Consider the following 20,021-nt stretch of genomic DNA (forward strand, 5'->3'; position numbering starts at 1 on the left):
CTTATCGAAACGTAGTAAATCCGAAGTCGTCTGACCATTGATTATTTTAAACAGATTCGAAATATCAACATTTTATCCACTTTCAAGTAGATGATGGGAAATCGCACTATGGAAAATGCGTTTACCCTTTAATCTCAATTGTTACAGAAAGTGCTCCGTGCTGCGAACATGTAAATTAGAAAATACAGTTGGAAGTAAAATGGAGCCGAAATTCGTTCACTTTTTTTGTATCAGCAAGCAGTTGGTTTGATAAAACGAGATCAGTTTAACGTCTGGATGAGTTGTTTTCAACATACTTCAAGTATTGAATTAACTATACTAGCTATTTCATCACCTATGAAGCTAAGCTGTAGAAATACTGGCTTTTTCTCATGTGTACCACATTCCGTTCTCTTTGTTCCTGTTTCCGCATTCTTACCAATGAATTATTGTTTGTAAACATGATCTCAGTCATGATTAATTTTTCTTCAGTTTTGTTCTCCGAACGCAGTTACAGTACATAACCAAATAGCTTTCTAAATGACATTTTGTAGCCTATTAGGCAGAAACTATTGAAATCCAAGCAAACGCCATTTTAATTATCTTTTTGATGCATAGATCGCAAAATAAATGAATCTCTCTTATTATCTCAAGTTTGCTGTTTTTAATGAATGGGAGGAGTTATTTGAAACTCCTGATTCCATAGTTGGATATTAATTACATATAGTATCCAAAGTCCATCTATATAAAAAAAACCATCCTTTATATAATGTCTGAGTAGGGAGGAGGTTTAGGGAAATTATGAGTATTGAAGAGATTAATTAGCATATACAAACTTATTGATACTCTGAATTTCATTATAAACTATCGAAAAAAAGGCATGAACAAGTGAATACATCACTTCTATCTGAAGTTTGTGCTGATGATGATGAAAGCTCCACGACCAAACCATCCAGCTCAGAGAACAACACTCCATCAAACTCTTTCACCTGAGCTACAAATCTTCTCCAACATCTCAGAATACATCACTCATAATCTGATCGATACGACTGAATACATCTAAGGCGACCTAGTAAAAGCCAGACTCTGATATCTGTTACATTTTATCAAATGTCTAAAATCTATTAACTAAACCATAAATGACTCTATATTGTTACAAATGGAATGTCTAAGTTACAAAATCAAACACCTACTACATTATTTTATGAATATTTCGCTTTGAAATTCAGAATTTCAGACATCACGTGTATGCTTCAAACATCACTAATTGAAAGTGTATTAAATATCAATAGATTATTCCATTTCACTATGAGAATTCTAGAAATGTGGAAGCATTTACAATCATACATTCCTCATGTAGTAATTTCAAAGACAGTAAACAGAAGAAAAAACAAAAGAAAAATTCTAACCATAAACTATGGTGATTATTGAATCACATGAAATCTGGAGTAGTGTAATGAAGTTTAGGTTGTAATTTTGGTTTAAAAGAAAAACATAATCCTATACCGTATTCATGCTAATCAATTAATTACTTAAATAAAAAAAGAACACCTTAAAATAGGAAATGTACTTTTGTTTTCTATTGTTTCTTATCAGAATAAAGAATTTTATTTTGGTTTCTATATTAGTCTAAGAAACGTCAGCTGAACAAATGGGAGTAACCAAACTGAACTACTTATAACTTTGTCTTCTTGATAAATGATTACTTTACTAATGAAAAGGAGAGTGAGTATAGCTAGTTGTTTAATATATATATATATATATATTATTGGTCATTTTAGCTGATGAAATCAAACATCATTTTCATAGTGTTTACCAATCAATTTTATACATTATAGATAAAAATGTATCCAAGGTTGTTGTTCAATGCCATATAAACAAATAGATAGACTGACAGATTAGATCGTAATGTATTTTAAAAATCGTATAGGTTTTTTTTTCGAAGGTATTTGTCCATACGAAAGATTTTTAAGTAAAGTACTATTGAAAACCATAAAGATACTAGTTTTAAATTACTCTACGGTATACATTCCTAATCTTATCTAAATTTTTATCATTTATTATTAAAGAACTTCACTAAAGTTTCAATATAGATGTTTCGAAGTTCTTAAAAGAAATTCAACCAAGTCAGGTAATAAACGGGAGCTGACCAATAACAATAAATGTGGATGATACTATTTCACAAATTGACTTGATGGTATGTCTGTAGTGGATTAGCTTCATCAAGCAATCACCTTGATAACCGTTATTATATGAATCTAAACGGTATCTGAAATCAAAAGGCAATGAGAAGCAGCATCTATAATTTGTTAGCGGATAGCACAGACAACAAAGTTATAAGCGTATCGAACGTATTTGAAGCAGAGAGGCGAATGTGTGTGTGCGAGTAAATACAGAGGCGAACTTATAGTTAAATTAAATGAGGCACAGCTAGGCAATGCATAGGCTAACAATAGGATTTGAGTACATATATCCATGACAAAGAGAATGATTCATCGAGCGATATTTAAGTGACTAACATTTTAGCTAGAGATAGATATGTGCGTAGGCTGTCATGTCATCAAGCTTACACGTTTATACGGATAAAATAGTGACCGTGATAGTACAATGAAATATGCGAATTGGTACTGTTCGAATAACATTTTCTGTTAAGTAAATTAATAAACGTTCTTAACCGAAATTAACCATAATCAAAATTGATTGTAGGAGAGTTGCTATGTTTTGTATCAAGACCTTTAGTATGAAGGAGTATGTGGCTCTTAGTTTTAGCGGGCTTAAAAGTGAGGAATTTAGCTTCCAATACAAAATGATTCTGCTACTGACGAAATGGATATGTGCAGAAGTTTCGATGATTCTGTATTACTTCTTATAATCCTGTATTTCAGAGTCAGTCAATCGCGACGTACAACCTAGTACATATGTACATCAGTTCAAATTACCATACCTCATTAGCACAGAGAGATAAATTCGTCAGTCCGAATCCCAAAATACTAGAGGTAGTGACAGTATTAGTGGTGATAGAAAAGATTAGGTACCAAAGATAAGATTCAAGCAAATATAAATTACTGAAATGAAAATATAAAAATCGTTAAGAAGAATTTAAAAGCTCAGAATTTGAAGACAAAGAGTAGATGCACCTGTCTCTTTCCAAACGATTTCGAGCGATGTCATTCAAAGCCCTTATTCACTCGTTAAGATAATTATAAGAACAACCAGATAGTCTACATCGATAAACATGATTCAGTCCAATATTTCATGGTATACCAAACACACCTCGTTTTATAATTATGTACAGACTTGTCTTCCTAAACGGATTGATTTAGAAAATTTAGTTACATACAGACATGCAACTGAATATCGAACAGTGTCAGATTTAATAGTAACCATAGATCAGCAATTTTCACAAACAATATTTCAAAAATTAGCTCATAAAACTGTTTTCATATCTCAAATAGAATGCTTTTCCGGGACTAATATATTCCCAATACTGCATATTACCAAATCACAGCTATAATATGGCAGTAAAATATCATAGAGATTAATGTTGCTGCAGTCTAAATCTTATTGGTACCATGAATTAAAACAACATAACTCGGTCATAGTTATACGAGACGTTTAGCTTGCTGGTTGTTTTTCTTTTTGTTTCGCGCCAAACTAAAATATTGTCAAAAAAACACAAAGCAATTAGCATGCGAATAAAACTTATTTACTTTATTTTGTCTAGCCAATAATCAGTCATTATTTACACTCACAAAGTTGTTGACACCATTTGAATTAAATCAGACCAAATAACCATTATAAAGTCAATTGACAAAATAGTTAAACTAAACAGTAAATAATAAAGGTAAAATTCCTTATAAAAATTTTAAATCATTTGAATAATAAAGTGAAAATAACAAATTGTATTATAATGATAAATACATATCGGATGATTATGTCTATAAAATTACAATTTATAAATAAACATCATTTTACGCAGAGATGGTTAGTAATGGGATCCAAGAGGCTCGTTTCGTCCCATTTAGGATTCGTCAGCTAGGTGTACCTGTATCCCAGGGTTGATATTCACTCAGAAAATCAAAGCCAGGTATCACATATGCCAATAAGAAACTGAACAATTATAGTCCTAAACGTAAATCGGAAGATTCAAACAACCAACACAAAAGTGAATTAAATATTGTCTTTTTATTATTACTATTATTATTATTATTATTATTATTAACATCTCATTTTCATGCTAAACATTAAAACATTATGTTTGGTTTTACTAAACGAACTGTCAGTCATGATCACATGTTAGAAATGGTTTAATAATGTCTATTACCCACTAACTAACTAATGAAATATAAAACGTATGAATTTTATATTAAACACAATTTACAGATAACTAAATATTGGCAAACAGTTCTCCGTTTCTTCATATTTAAGTTTTATATTGCCGTTTTTTATTATATTCAAGTCCATATCTAGACAGTCATTAGGTTTACAGTTCGTGTTTAATTAAAAGAAATAAGATATCAAGACTGAAGTTCTTGAACATGGATCATTCGGTGCTAATCTGTCATTTTTTCTATATATCCGTTAATGCCAATCATAATGAACTCAACTGATTCATATTACTATTATTTGAATAACCTTATGTTGTTATTATCAGTTATGACAAATGTACTTAAAAACAATAAACTGATTGAAAGTTATATGATAGATACAATTAAGGAAACCCTAAAATACAATTTGCTAGTGAACGGTTTATGCTCCTCCATGATGAGTAATAGACATAACTAAGTAAAATAAAATTACGCGTCAGACTAACATTCAGCGAATTATGACGTTTTTGTATAATCATTATAAGTTAATAATGGTTAAAGTGCTTTATTTTAGTAGGTAATTGATTTTGACAATCCAAAATTGTGATTTGTTCACACTAGCTGAAACTTCCGAGCTAGACTTGATATTATTTCAAATTCCAAAATAAAACTGTATTATTTAATACACATCAAACTAAAGATCACGATATCTGTGAAACAACCTTAAAGATCTCCACGATAATCAGCTTACAAATAGAGATAAACCATCCATCTTTGCTTGTAGAGAGAAAACTGTTGGTCAGCTAGATAATTATGTAGATTTAATAAGGATGGAAGTAAGTCTTCCTGAACGATAGCAATCAGTTCAAGACAGATGTACTGAACACAAATACTACCTACTGCATAAAGATTTAAACAGCGAATAGATTAACTTGATAAACGCAAGAGGAGTAGGTCAACATTATGTGTATAAATCGTGTACAATATATCTCTATTACAGATCAGTTTATATATGTTAGGTAGAACACAACTGAATATATAGCATTAAATAAATGACGATCAATCAACTTGATGTTATAGCTATTTATCATCAGAATGGAATGTAAACAGCTTGTCTCTCTAGTTATAATCATTGAACAATCTAAGTCATTCCTGTAAATTATAATCGCTAAAACAAAAACACTATCAGTAATCAGGCAGAGCAAATCTACCCGCAACTAAATGAGTCATATTTAAGCAAACTGTATCAAACTAACTAGAACATTAACTGGAATTCTTCTTCTCCATGGTTATACTTGAATTCCTTCAGTCAACCTACTAATACAGATGAAGTCAAAAATCAGCATATACGAACAGCATAAACAATGATTGACTCATTAAACCAAAGATAGCGCTATTGTAAAATTTTCTACCATAATGACTGTTTTTCGATTTGATTATAATGAATGTCAGCACCAAATACTTGTACTGTTCATACGATAAACTGTTGAACACCGGTTGTTGAGACTATAATTTATGGACGACGTTTGAGTGAATCTGAGAATGTTAACCTACTAACTAGGACCAAATGAGGGTTATAAATTACTGTGGGGAATTAGAATTATGATTTACAATTGATGGTTAGGGTTAAGAATTTGACTTAATGTTTTTATCACGAGATGACATCAACTGAAATGCCAAGACATTATTTAGCCAAATGGACAAATGAATTTCGTGCCAAAATCCAAGTCCTGTTATCTTATCTCTGATTGGTTCGTTAAAAAAATATAGACTCGCCCACCTATTAATGCTATGAATTTTGATTTGATTTTTAGAAACATCTCTGTGCTAAATCATTCTTCACTTTCATACTACCAATCTGCCGAATACTTAAACAACTTTTACGCAACTTTTTATTTTGAATGTGGTGAAAATAAAATCAAACACCTTAAAATTATCACATGTATTTCTGGTTGCCTTCTTTTTGAATGATCTTTCAGTTTATCTATGCTCGGAAGCTTCTTATTGATCTCTTGATAACCTCTGGTGTACGATAACCTAACTTGGTTTGAAATTCAACCAACTTCGTGTTGATTCTAATAGGATAGTGATATGGCTTTATAATTACCAAAACAATCTAAGGTATTATTGTACAATACAATCGATAAAACAAAGACCCAATCAGTGTAATGTGAATCTTCATCGCCTGAGATGGTTGGACCACGCGTTGAGTATGCCTGAACACCGATTACTACGACGTGCAATGTTAACCAGTGTTGGGGATGGTTGGAAGAAAGTTAGGGGCGGCCAAACCAAAACATGGCATCAGTGCTTGAAGTTACTAACTTCTGGTCTGAGCCATGTTGGTAGATGCAGACTACTTGGTTGGGGTCCGTGTGACTATTGTAACCAATGGTTGGAGACTCTTGGTGACATGGCTCAGAATAGATCACAATGGCGTCGGTGTATACACTCTCTGTCTTTTCTTAAACTAAGAGATTAAAATCGATTCATATCTTTCTTTCTACGTACTAAATCTTTCCTCCTGTACTATATCCTTATATGCAATCTTCCTTTTATATATTACCACCATTGACTTAACTACTCCTATGAATCCGGTGTTCATCTTGCTGTGCTAATATGGTATAGGAACTTGGACCGATGCATATATGTGCTTGGTCCTACGTTGTAGCTGACTAACTGAATATCAGTATATGTATAAATATGAACCAGATCAGTAGGGAACTGTATTTGTAAATTTATGATAAAATGTTATATACATAAATATCGTTGGTAAATAATATAAAAATAGAAATGTAATCAGTAGAAATTATTGATGACTTTCTATCGCCTTAGTATCAAAAGAAGAAACAAAACAAAGACTATAGTTCATTATGAACAAAAATATGAATAAAATCAAATATGAAAAATGACTGTAAATGCAGGATGATAAATAAAAGAGACTCAGGGTTTATCTTAATCTTAACTTCAAAATTTAAACGAACTATTTCACAGTTGGTTTAACGCATAGTTCATGGAAGACGACAATAAGAAATATAATATAGAGTTTGTAAAATATTTCAACGATTGAAACTATTCAAATAATCATAATTACAATGAATAAGTAGTAATTGGTTTTCTATTTTAGGAATTCCATATATAATTTTGATCAAAATGTACAGTAGATGAATTAAATATAAATTTATCAAGAGGTCCATGAGAAGTTGTTGTTGTCGCCGTCATGGTCTTCGTTGTTGATATGTTACTGTTTTTGGATTGTTTAACTTCAAGTTTTTGCGATTTCGCCTTTCTTCAAACAATATATCATAGAAAAAAAGAAGGAAAAAGAGAAACATGATAGGAATTTATTAGAGGAAAAAAGTAATTTGCCTTAATAAAGATAATAAAGTAAATCACAACATTGATTCAGGAAGTTGATCTCAATAACTGGGTATGAATAATATGAAGTAAAAAAAATGTGTAAGCTTTTTCAACTTGAACTGAAATGAATGGATAGTATAATGGCTTGGCTTCGCGATAATTCTTTAGGCTTCGTCTATCAATCATACGGATAAACGTCATTAAATAAAACCTAACGGTACACAAATTCAGAAAACAAAACATGTAGCGCCTACTACAGTTTATTGTTGGATAGAGCAGATAACAAATTACAAGCACGCCAAGAGAATATAAGCAAAAGAGCTAGTGTGTGAGAGGAATCGAAAATTGAGGCGAACTCAGAGTCCAGTCGATTCATATATATATAAAAGAATGATTTACCGAGTGACAATTCAACCAACTAACCTTTAAGGTAGAGTGAGGAATATGTGCATAGGCTGTCATTAATCACCAAGCATACATGTTTATATACACATGATAGTAATAATATCAATACAAAGAAATAGACAAATTTTTACTGTTCGAATAAGACTATCAAATATGTTAAAAAAGGGCTCGAAAAAATTAGGCGTTAATAAACATAGGAGAGGTGCTATAATAGAAACAATATGATCGCAAAATTACACGTAAAAATCACGGTCATTCAGTCATAATCAACGTATGGTTTGAGAAAATGTGATTTATTCAAAAATGAAGAATATTTAAGCAAACAATAGTTTTGAATATCTTCATCAACCTCTACAGATATAAGTCCATAATTATGACATTTTACAAAGGCCAAAATAAAGTATGCATTAGTGAATTTGACAACATCTATCTCAGAATGAGGGTTTGTGGAAATTGTAGTGATTTTAATAGTTGAATTCATGAGTCCATTTAAGCTAGATCACCATTGAGAAACTGGAAGACTTGGACGGCCATTTCGTCCTAGTATGGGACTCCTGAGCAGTGCTCATTTACAATTCCGCACACGGGATTTGAACCCAGGGCCTTCGGTCTCGCGCGTGAACGCTTAACCACTAGACCACTGAGCCGGCATCCAATGCTGTTAAAGTTTAACTTCGATCGATTCACGATATTGAGCGACCTTCCACCATTGTCTTCAGTGAGTAACTGTCTCATAAGTTATATTTCAAAACTAGCGAACGTTTGCATCTGTTAGGACATAAAATCCTCAAAATTGTGTTATATATAAACTATGAAGGTTAGAATGATTCTAAGTCACAATCAGTAAAATAGTAATATGATAAAATGAAAAAAATCGTATGAGCAAAATGCATAGGAGAAATTCTTTTTGTTAATTGAGGTAATAATGCTAATAGCAATCGTAATAATAATAATAATAATAATAATAATAATAATAATAATAAATAATAATAATATCGTTGTGTGAATATAATATGCAATAAGTGGGGTGTTATCAAGGTGCTTACGATAAAAAAGGATCCATGTGAATTGGGAAAGGTGGATGTGAAGATGAGAAAGAACATAATTAAAAAACGGGAAAATGGTGAGAGGCTTATAGTATTCAGCTTAGGTATCTGGTGATCCAGTCGTAGGTCAAGATAAACTTAGAGGCTGGATATATCTTTTCTGGATATATAAGTTCGGTTTTCTGGAGTCGATCCAGATGGGTTTGCTTATGTAGAGTAGCCGTAGTCTAGCTTCCTGAGGTCGATTCTTTAGAAATTGATAAAAATCAGAGAAAGCGTTATCTTTTTTAATATCGTGTTTATCATCTACCAAGTGAGAAAGAACAGTACGGTTAATCGATTGAGTAACTCTTTTTTCCAACCATGCTGGTACATGTTCACGAACACGCAAGAATAGAGCCCTCTGGGCACGGCTTACATAACTAGTTTCACAGGAGCAGTTGAATTGGTACACATACATGGAGGAGCCCATCGTCGATAACCTATCCTTGATTTGTTGTATAGGTACTGGTTAAGTTGAGAAAATTATATGTAACTTGACAGCATGAAACGTCCTTTCGACAGATCTTTTGAGTCGACGTGATAAAATATCACCTGCTCTGTCCCCTTTAAAGTTCAGTTCCGCATACAGGGTTTTTTAACTGATTAAGTTACAGTTTCTTCTCTTTTTTTGTTATCTTCTACTAGGACTATTCTGACGAAATTATCTGGATAGCTGTTATTTCGTAATATGTTCTTTAATGTATCTATTTCGCTTTCTACACTATCTTTAGAATATTCTAGCTTGATTCAGAGAATGGCTCGTACCCAAGTAACTAATGAATGAGTTAATCACTTTTATTTATATTTCATGATTTATCTACTTCTCGGAAGTTTGAGAACAGGCGCATCATTGTGTAAGTTTTCATTCCAGTAACAATAACAAAAAGTAGAATTTTCTAACATACCATCATATTCCCTTATCGTAGCTTCATATATTATAAGTAAAAACAACTAAATTAATTACATAACTCATCTCACTCAGTTTCTTTCATTTCCATTTTTTCTTCTTCATATACATCATTTTAATCACTATGCATCTTTATTTCAAAAATGAACGATACAACTTACATAAACTCCATATAAAACAGTTGACATTTACACTTTATCAAATAGTGTAATGATTAAAAGTACTCAAAGAGAATAATTAAATAATAAACAACAAAGTTAGATTCGATTAGGAAATATGATATCCTTAATATAAATTATCATTGAAACATGACTAGTCACTGAACTGTTAAATGAGGAATATATTTAATTAAATTCAACAAATTATCTTACCGAATACCAATATCATGTGATGATGAATTCAAGTGATTAGACTGTGATATAGTAGTTGAACAATAATCTCTATCAGTCAAAGTCTCTTTGACTACTTCTAAAATAGTTGATCTATTTAAACACTCATCCAAATGATAATTGAACTATGAATAGAAACAATTTTAAAATAATTTGAATTGAAAACCGGCAAAATTAATATATAATGATAGATACACTATATTCATGTAGAAATATAAAACTGAATGTTTCCGATTACTGCTTATACTGTTACTACCTCTACCACTACGGGTTTGAATCGACAACTGCATCTCTGTGCTAATGTGGTATGGCAACTCGAACTGATGTACGTACGTACGAAGTTCTACGTTGTTACTGACTGACTGAGTGATAAAACTAAGTGTAATTATCATTATACAATTAAAAACTAATGAGAAACGATTTAGAATATCAATTAAATACTGAAGTATTTACAAATAAATTATTATTCTATTTCTTAGCGAAATTTATCGAATAATTGTGGTATTTGATTTTATTTTCTGTAAGAAACAAAGGTGAAATAGATTTCCGAGTGAAATGTTGGATGTTGTGATGGACGATGTCCAAAATCTAATACTGATACACAGTATGCTACCTGTCAAACCCACTCCCAACTGACTACTTGAGCGAGAACACAAGAGTGAGAAAGTGTATTGGATTACCGAATGAAATGCACAAATACTAATATATACATATATACACCATTCTATCCTTAGGGAATTGACCCATTGACCCCAATGAGGAGCACTTGACCTTTAGATCACTTCTCATTGTCATCGGTTGACTTTCTAATTAAATTACTTCTGACTGGCTCTTCAATAAGTTTATTTAATCACTAAAATTTTTATGAATATGATTTTACTTCCTAATGTTAAGCGTTCGCGCGGGAGATTGATAGGTCCTAGGTTCAAATATCGCGGGGCGGGATCGTGGATGCGCACTGTTGAGGAGTCCCATACTAGGACGAGACGGCCATCTAGTACTTCCAGGTTTACCATGGTTATCTAGCTTCAACTGACTCATGAATTAAACTATAAAACTACTGTGAAAATATTTATTCAAATTTAGGTGAAATTCTTTCAAATAATTATAAAAGTCCAGTAATCTGGGTTTACTCAGATTTATTAAAAGAACTAATGGTCATCTGTTTATATGACAAGGACATTTTCTTAAAATTGAGTGGAAATTCAGCAAAAATGTCACGCGGTACTACGATTTAAACGATAGCTACAAAAGAAAGATAAGGACAAATTTGACATCAGACCATGAATTGTAATTCATAAATTGTTGTGTCTTGTTCTTGGGGTTCAATATGGCCTAAGACGTTACGGATCTAAGAACGTGAAACGACTGGACTATTGTAATATGATTGATTCTCTTCGGAACTGACAACAGTCAATTACACTCAACACATCAAACCTCGACTGCTAACACAGGAAGATGAATTGTAGGTAACATGATATTTGTGTTAAAACAAACAACTCAAACAAAATAGGTCCAATTTAGCGAATTGAAAAGATCATAACAACTAATCAAAGGACAAAGATCGTGAGAAAGAACTGAATTCGTAGGTGTGAAAGTGGTGATCGTTCCTGAAGAGATTTTAGTTTTTCTAATAAAATTTGACTATTCGTGCGACCACCTTAGCACGATTACTTAAACTAACTTTAATAATTCATAATATTATAAATAGCACTGCAAAAACAAACGATAAAGGAATGTGCATACAATATAAAGCATCCACTAAACCAGTCACAATTGACGGAGAAGATTTGGAAGATGTAAAAACCTTTACATATTTGGGCAGCATCATTGATGAACAAGGTGGATCTGATGCAGATGTGAAAGCGCGGATCGGTAAAGCAAGAGCAGCATATTTACAACTGAAGAACATCTGGAACTCAAAGCAACTGTCAACCAACACCAAGGTCAGGATTTTCAATACAAATGTCAAGACAGTTCTACTGTATGGGGCAGAAACCCGGAGAACTACGAAAGCCATCATCCAGAAGATACAGGTGTTTATTAACAGTTGTCTACACAAAATACTTCAAATCCATTGGCCAGACACTATTAGCAACAACCTACTGTGGGATAGAACAAACCAGATCCCAGAGGAGTAAGAAATCAGGAAGAAGCGCTGGAAGTGGATAGGACACACATTGAGGAAAGTACCTAAATGTGTCATAAGGCAAGCCCTCACATGGAATCCTGAAGGCCAAAGTAGGTGAGGAAGACCAAAGAACACATTACGCCGAGAAATGGAGATAGACATGAGAAGAATGAACAACAATTTGATTGAACTAGAAAGGAAGGCCCAGGACAGAGTGGGTTGGAGAATGCTGGTCAGCGGCCTATGCTCCATTAGGAGTAACAGGCATAAGTAAGTAAGTATGTGAGATAAATGATAGTATTCACAAAAACCTAACCTTAAAATCAAACAAGTGATAAACATTTTTTTCTACTTCATCGTTTTGTTGCTTATGATGATTATAGTTAGATCACATTATTATTGTAATTGATTAACTAAGTTGAATATTTGCCAATATATTATAGTAAATTTCATAGACAGACTGGAATGTACACTAAGTTGTTTAATGATCAATTTATGCAATAAACTCTAATGGATTATAAGAAGGAATAACACGACAGAAACTTGTTTATTCTAATATGTAAAAGCAATTTAAAAGTTTTCTTTTATTGACACAGTTATTTAAATAATTTATCAAAATCATAATGTATGACCTTGATTTAAACAAATCTGTTAGAAGTAAAGGATATTTTGTTTCTTTGACAAAAACAACCAAACAAATAAACAAATTCTTTAAATATATTTGCTTAAATTAAAATAAACTTAAACTGACTAACCTTATCTTCTGAAGAAAATTGAAAATCTTTATCACAGACAGGACATGTAAAAAAGTAACCAGTGCTGTTATTAGAAGATGAAGCTGATGCTAACAATGATAATGACGGTTCAAGCGATAAATTTAATGAGATGGATGAAGATGGTGAACTAACTTCATTATCTCTAGTTAATGAAGAAGATTTAGTCCATTGTGTAATCTGAATAATTTGAGCGATAAGAAATTTGAAAGTATCTATGATAGTTAATGAACAACACTGAATGGTTTATTGATCATTTAGGAAAAAAAAAGTCAAAAGAGATGAACAAGATGGTCATATCTCTTTGAAACTGGCTACTTTGATATGTTCAAAGATTAAAATACGTTTGATTGAACTATGTGTTAAATTTTATATAAAGAATCCGTCATATTACTAATGAGATGGTACATTGTAGTTTCATTTGTATAATTGTATGAATTTTGAATAGAAATCATAAAATACTTCTAATTAATCGTCTTATATCCCAAAGTTCTAAGTGGAAGCCCAGGAGAAGGAAGCTTCGCAAAGTATTACGTATATACATTGCAATAGAGTAAGTGATGAGTCATAAGTACTGTAGTAGATGAAACAGGATGAAGTTAAAAATGGGAAGATAAACCAACAATTGGCAGATTTATAAACTGAATTATAACCCAAGTGCACCACTTACATATTTTATACTGAAATGAGTAAAATCTGGTTTGTATAACTGAATAAACAATGTGAAAACATTACCTCAATCAGTGAGCAATATGAAAACCAATCATGAATCTATTTTTCAGCAACAATTTTGAAATGCGATACCTCACCAGATAATCTGCATCTACCAACACATCTCAATCTAAAACATAAATTCATGGATTGATGCTGTCTTGGTTTGGCCATAGCTAAACACACCTACACCAGCAAGTAACCTACGTCAAGGTAGGCAGTGGTTAAACTAAACGTAAAATAAGTTCTACTCATCTCAGTCTATGAAGGTTTACAATCTCATTAACCAACACTATGCTTAACCTAAACACTGTTCACGAAACGTAAGAAATACTTAGAACAAATATCGGATTAAGAGCCTGAAGTTTATACGCATTTTCTATGTTTAAGTTCATGTTTCACAGTCATAAGGTAATAATAGAATGGACTCCTGAGTACCATACTCGCTCTCTTTCTGGTAGAAAGACACTTCACCTGTAATGCAAGCTGGTAAACAGACGGTAATGAATAAAACGAAAATTATTAATACTATTAATATTGGTTCGATTTCAAATAGGAGTTGACCATTTAATAAATGTCACCACTTTAAAGAAAATGTAATAATCAGCCCAGTCCAACTTTTGTGAAACATATTTTTAATGCTTACTTAGTAGTTCATACAATGTTTGATACATGAAGTAATTACTATGAAAGATTATCACACTATTACTCAATAAACAGGTTATAACACAAGTTGTGTTTTATTCTGAAGATTTTCATTAATAAACTTACCAATGAAGAAGAATTACAACCGACCATTTTCTTTCTATCATTTTTTTGACTAGACTTTGTTAACTTTTTCAGTCTATTTTTTGTTGATTCAACTGATTTAGGTGAAGATATCATGTTATGCGATTTAATAGATGTTTCAGTGTGTAACAGAATTTTAGAGATTGTACTGGGATTTTTTTCAGGACTAGTATTATTGCTTGTTATTGCAAACATAAAAGCTTCCTCAACACTACGTTGACGAATTTGTGGACACATTTCCACTGGTAATAAGTTGGACATGCGTAAGCCTAGAAAAATGGTAACAAAGGGAGTACAAATTAATGAGTTTTTTTCTTATTTTCAACATTTTTTTATTACCAAATCGACACAAAAATACGTCTCTCCATCGATTTATTTTAACCGTTCTTGTTTACTAACTTTCAAAAACTACGGAAGCATTAACTGTTCATCTGATCATCAAGTTAGAGAAAGCAAATAGTCTGTACATACCTATACGGCTCAAACGACGATCAATGATTTTATTGACTGATGCCATGTTTTAGTATAGCCGCTTCTAGCTTCATTTCAAATTACTCCTATACAAGTAAACATCGTCCAAAAATGGTCCGCATTTCCGTCCTTGATGGAGCTATGAGTATGCATTGGTGAAGTTCCAAATAATAGAACGAAATATGTATGGGTTTCAATAGTATCCTAATTGATATAAACCTCACATAAAGAACCTTCAATAAACTAAACTAATCCCTCACAATCAGAACATTTATGTTTTGCCGTTTTCCACTTTTTAAGCTTATTATTTCTGTGATCTCATTTATTTATTATTATTTCGAAATATCCCATACATGTAAGAGCTGATTCCAAGTTTGAAAAAACTATATTTTATCAAATTTGAAACTACAACTCCCTTCTTTCTCTAAATCTGTGAAATTAAGCATAGAATCCACGCCGTGTTCAGTATTTGTCATACACAATACTTCACTATAAATAGGATTTTTTCTAATAACAATGTTTGTTAGTTTATTTGAGTAATCGACTGTTAATTTCTAGTATGATATTTGCAGATAAAAGTATCATTTCTTTATCTATTGATCTGAAGATCAATATTTTGATGGAAATTTCTTGATAAAATTGGAAGTTTAGAGGTTAAGCGTTCGCGCACAAGATCGAAGGTCTTGAGTTCGAATTCCGCATGCAGGATCGTGGATGTGCACTGCTGAGGTGTCCCATACTGGAACGAAACGGGTGTCCAGTGATTCCAGGCTTTCAATGGTGGCCTAACATCGATCGGTTCATGAACTAAATTAAAATATTTGTCATATTGAAATGTTGCACGTACATTATTTTTCTTTCAGTGATGCGATAACTAGTTTGAATATTTTAAAATAGCTTGTTTTGTGCGCCATGAAACTATGGATGTTTTAATCTATGATAACTTCACTAAATTAATCTACGCTTAATGGACTTTGATCTTAGAGTTTAAGCAATTGGGGAAAATGGGATCAGTAAATTATCCATTCAATTACTAAATTACATGTTCGAACTCGGTTTAACCTACTTCATTCACATGGTGTTAGCAGCTCTCATCAGTATGTGTGTGGTACGAAACATTCAAGTGTACCTGACCGAAATGCAGCAAAGGAAAACAAGCACTACAGAAACCTATGAAATCCAAACACATTTCCCTAGTCATTTATTGTGGAAATAAGGTTAAAAAAAATAAATTCAGGTCAATTTTATGAAAAAAAGAACCGTAAACTTCTTACCCATAAGACGTAAAGTAAGTGGTTTATTCAAAGCTGTATTCGATTTAAACGCTACCATTTCTTCACGCAATAATTCACGACCGAATGAATTGATAATCTCTGTATGATTAGTGTAATCTGGTAGGAGTTGTGATCTTGTTCGAATTTCAAATGTATCTAATTTCATTTTAAGTGTGATTAACTGACCCTTAAATAAACGAAAAAAAACAATTTTTCATGAGTACAATATATATGTATCTATCAAAGACATAATATTTATAAATATCGATTTTTATGTGCGGAAAAAATAAAATGGGTGAATATTCTTTAAATAAAGGCTGATACTAATAATATGTCATAGTAACATAACTTAAACTGAGGCCAAATGAAGGGGTATCGCTAAATCAATCAAACACTATGTAAGAGTGTCATAAATACCGAAGGTTTTATTGCACATTATGATTGTGTTATCAACACATCTATACAAAAAGATTTTATTACTGGTCATTTTAAGAATGTTAATAACAACGCTATCTCGGAGTTCAAATTCTATAATTCGAACTAAAATACTTAAAATCAACAGTGTTCAAATGCACTTATCAGTTTATCAAAGTAAGACTGATTTATCTAAAAAACATTCAATAACTAAAACTTAATAGAGAGAATAAAAACATTTTAATAACTTGTCCAGATAAATGAACAGGATTATTAGTACTTGATTAGTAAAACTATATAGATAAAATAAAGGATACATTAAAGGATGTTAGTACTTTTCCATAGTCTAATAAAGTAATAGAGAAAAAATACTTAATAGATTAAAAAGTAATTTGCAATAAAATCTGAGTAATTAAAAAAAAAGTCTAAAATTATCACCTTCTAGAATATCTAGACTATACAACTTATCTAAAGTATATAAGAATAGATTAGCTAATCATCCTATTCGAGATGTGTCTGGATCACCGTACTACTCGATTGAAAAGTGGATAACTCACAAAAGTGAGTCAATTCTTAGACAAGTTTGTAAGTAATGTAGACGTTTTCAATAAGATGATAGTCGGTTATTTACGAATGTACCGTTAATAAGAGATAATAGGTTTCAATTGGAACTATATCGATACTAATGGGATATCATCATTAGGCATCCCCTGATAGAGGATGATCAATGTTTACTTAAAACAGTTCAGCTGCAATGATGAGCAATATCTCTAGACAGACTGTATAGCGTTAGGTTCCTTAATGAGTCCACCACGAGTCCGTTTCATCCTTGACAGCATTGCTATTAGCAGTTTAAAAATTCATTGTTCTGGATTTACCAACAACTCTACTTAGAAATTAAATTTCTATTCACTGTTCCAATCATCTTACAACATGGTTTGAACAAACTCGAATTATGTATGCTTTCCTTTTGTTACTATTCTGTGATCTTTTTATTGCTTTATTCTAACACTGTCATAGTGAGTGAGTTATCAACTTCATCATTTCCTAAGAATATCTAACATACATTTAAACTATCATTTAGTCAATCAAGAGAAAAATTGATCGATTTTTCCCCTACATTATACTTGCTGTCAAAAATGGTTGCTATTGAAAGATGGAAGTTAAATAGTAGCATCTCCAACTAAAAACTCAATAATATCTATCTATTACGACTTATCGTCAAATATACGTTGCGAGACCATCTCTTTTGTTAGCAACAAACAGAATGATCTAACTAATATGTTCAAAATCTTCGTTAGTTTTGCTTTAGAAAATGTATAAAAGAAATTTGTTAGAATAAAGAATTCTAATTAAACTTATTGAAGTGAATCAATTCATCAATGAAAAAATTCAGAACTTTGAACGGAAGTAATTTAAATTATTATGAAAGTTACAATTATCAAAACTACTTCGTTTCCATCATAATTTGAACGACATACTTAAAGATAATTTATAGTTAATTGCATCAAATTATTTTACTAATTTGTTAGTTTGTACCAAATTTACAATCAAAGATTTATTTATATATATTTATTTGAACACATAAACGTTGGCATAAGGGGGCACCATATGCAGCACAAAATAACAATGAGATTGTGAAGAGATAGAGAATATAAAGTGTGTATGATAAAAAAGAATAGTAATGAACATGAATTAGTGTATGAGAGTGGAATAAAAACGATAATAATAACACATAACACCATATCTATTGAATATGTTAGCGATTGTTTGAACTCAGTGCTCAGTACTCCCTCGATTCTACGGCAGACCCAAAATACACAAACCAAACATTCCACTAGCTTTGATTGAACTTAGTGTCTCAATAGATAATGTCTTGGTGTTTAAAGCGAAATACACTGAGTTTAAATACCTATATTAACATCAACATTAAACTATAAGTGTATCCAGATGATGAGTCCCAGGCAGGACAAGCACAGGTGTCCTGGATACGACTGCTAGACATAGTATATCTGTTCTATAAAACAAATATATTTTATATTTTTTTAGTCCTAAGACATTTTTTTCATACAAAGAAAAAAGGTTTACATTGACACTTTCCAACACTGGATTCAGATTTAACGATCTAAACACGTAGTGATTGCTGAAACATATAAAGGCACTAAACGTGACATTATAGGAAGCCACGAATGAACACATTTTTGAGGACTCTCAAGTTTTAACGGGACGGTTATTCGATATTCTACAATTCTATATAAATTTCGAAATCATGCCGATCCATTTCGAAATTTATCAACTAATTACAAAAATCGTTTAAAATTAATTTCATCCAAGCATATTTTTATTACGTAAAATATCTATACAATTAACTGAACAATAGATGACTACCTGTAATCATGTCACTATTAAGATTCTCATCTGTACATTTCATTAATATTTAAATAAACAAACATTAAATTATTATGCAGAGACATACAAATAAGAAATCTTATATCATATCTATCCTATTTGGGACTCGTAGGCTAGATGTGCCTGAATACCGGAGTAGATGTAAACTCCATGACTCGAACCCAGCACTGGTCATTTCAAACGTCATGGAGTTATTCACTTAGCTACTGAGTTCAGATAGCTACTACCTTGTGCAATGCGATGAAGTTTAATTTATTTATATTGGTTGTTTGAATCTTCCCATTGATGTTTAGCACTGAAAATGATAAGTCACTTTTTCGCCTATGTGCATACTGTGTGGATTGTCTTGATATTGCCATCAAGTTACAATCATTATAAGCAGAGATGAATGGTCTATCGTAGCCCTAAACATCGTCAAGAGGATTAAAACAACGAATACAAATGAACTATCTCTTCTATGTTTCTTTTTAACCATAATTTTAATTTGAACTAATTGGATTTGACTCTAGTTCCTACAAATCATAAATTTCGATTCATTTACTTAAATACACAATTGCTTATTTCTAAATCCGACGGTCGTTTACTACTACTAGTAATAGTAGTATCCTTACTGA

At 31.7% G+C, this 20,021-nt stretch overlaps 1 protein-coding gene across 1 annotated transcript in view; it reads right to left on the minus strand.

Moving 5' to 3' along the window:
• Window positions 1-6,827: 6,827 nt before the first annotated feature.
• Window positions 6,828-20,021, minus strand: part of MS3_00006202 (uncharacterized protein) — a 36,733-nt gene continuing 23,539 nt past the window's right edge. The window contains exons 10-14 of the mRNA XM_051214330.1: window positions 16,585-16,771; window positions 14,822-15,108; window positions 13,322-13,519; window positions 10,418-10,560; window positions 6,828-7,575 (exon numbers count right to left, since the gene is read on the minus strand). Coding sequence (XP_051067487.1) covers window positions 7,410-7,575; window positions 10,418-10,560; window positions 13,322-13,519; window positions 14,822-15,108; window positions 16,585-16,771 — 981 coding nt within the window. The 3' untranslated portion in view covers window positions 6,828-7,409. The remainder of the gene's footprint in view (window positions 7,576-10,417; window positions 10,561-13,321; window positions 13,520-14,821; window positions 15,109-16,584; window positions 16,772-20,021) is intronic.

Source organism: Schistosoma haematobium, chromosome 2, assembly GCF_000699445.3.
Source record: "Schistosoma haematobium chromosome 2, whole genome shotgun sequence".
Lineage (NCBI taxonomy): Eukaryota > Metazoa > Platyhelminthes > Trematoda > Strigeidida > Schistosomatidae > Schistosoma > Schistosoma haematobium.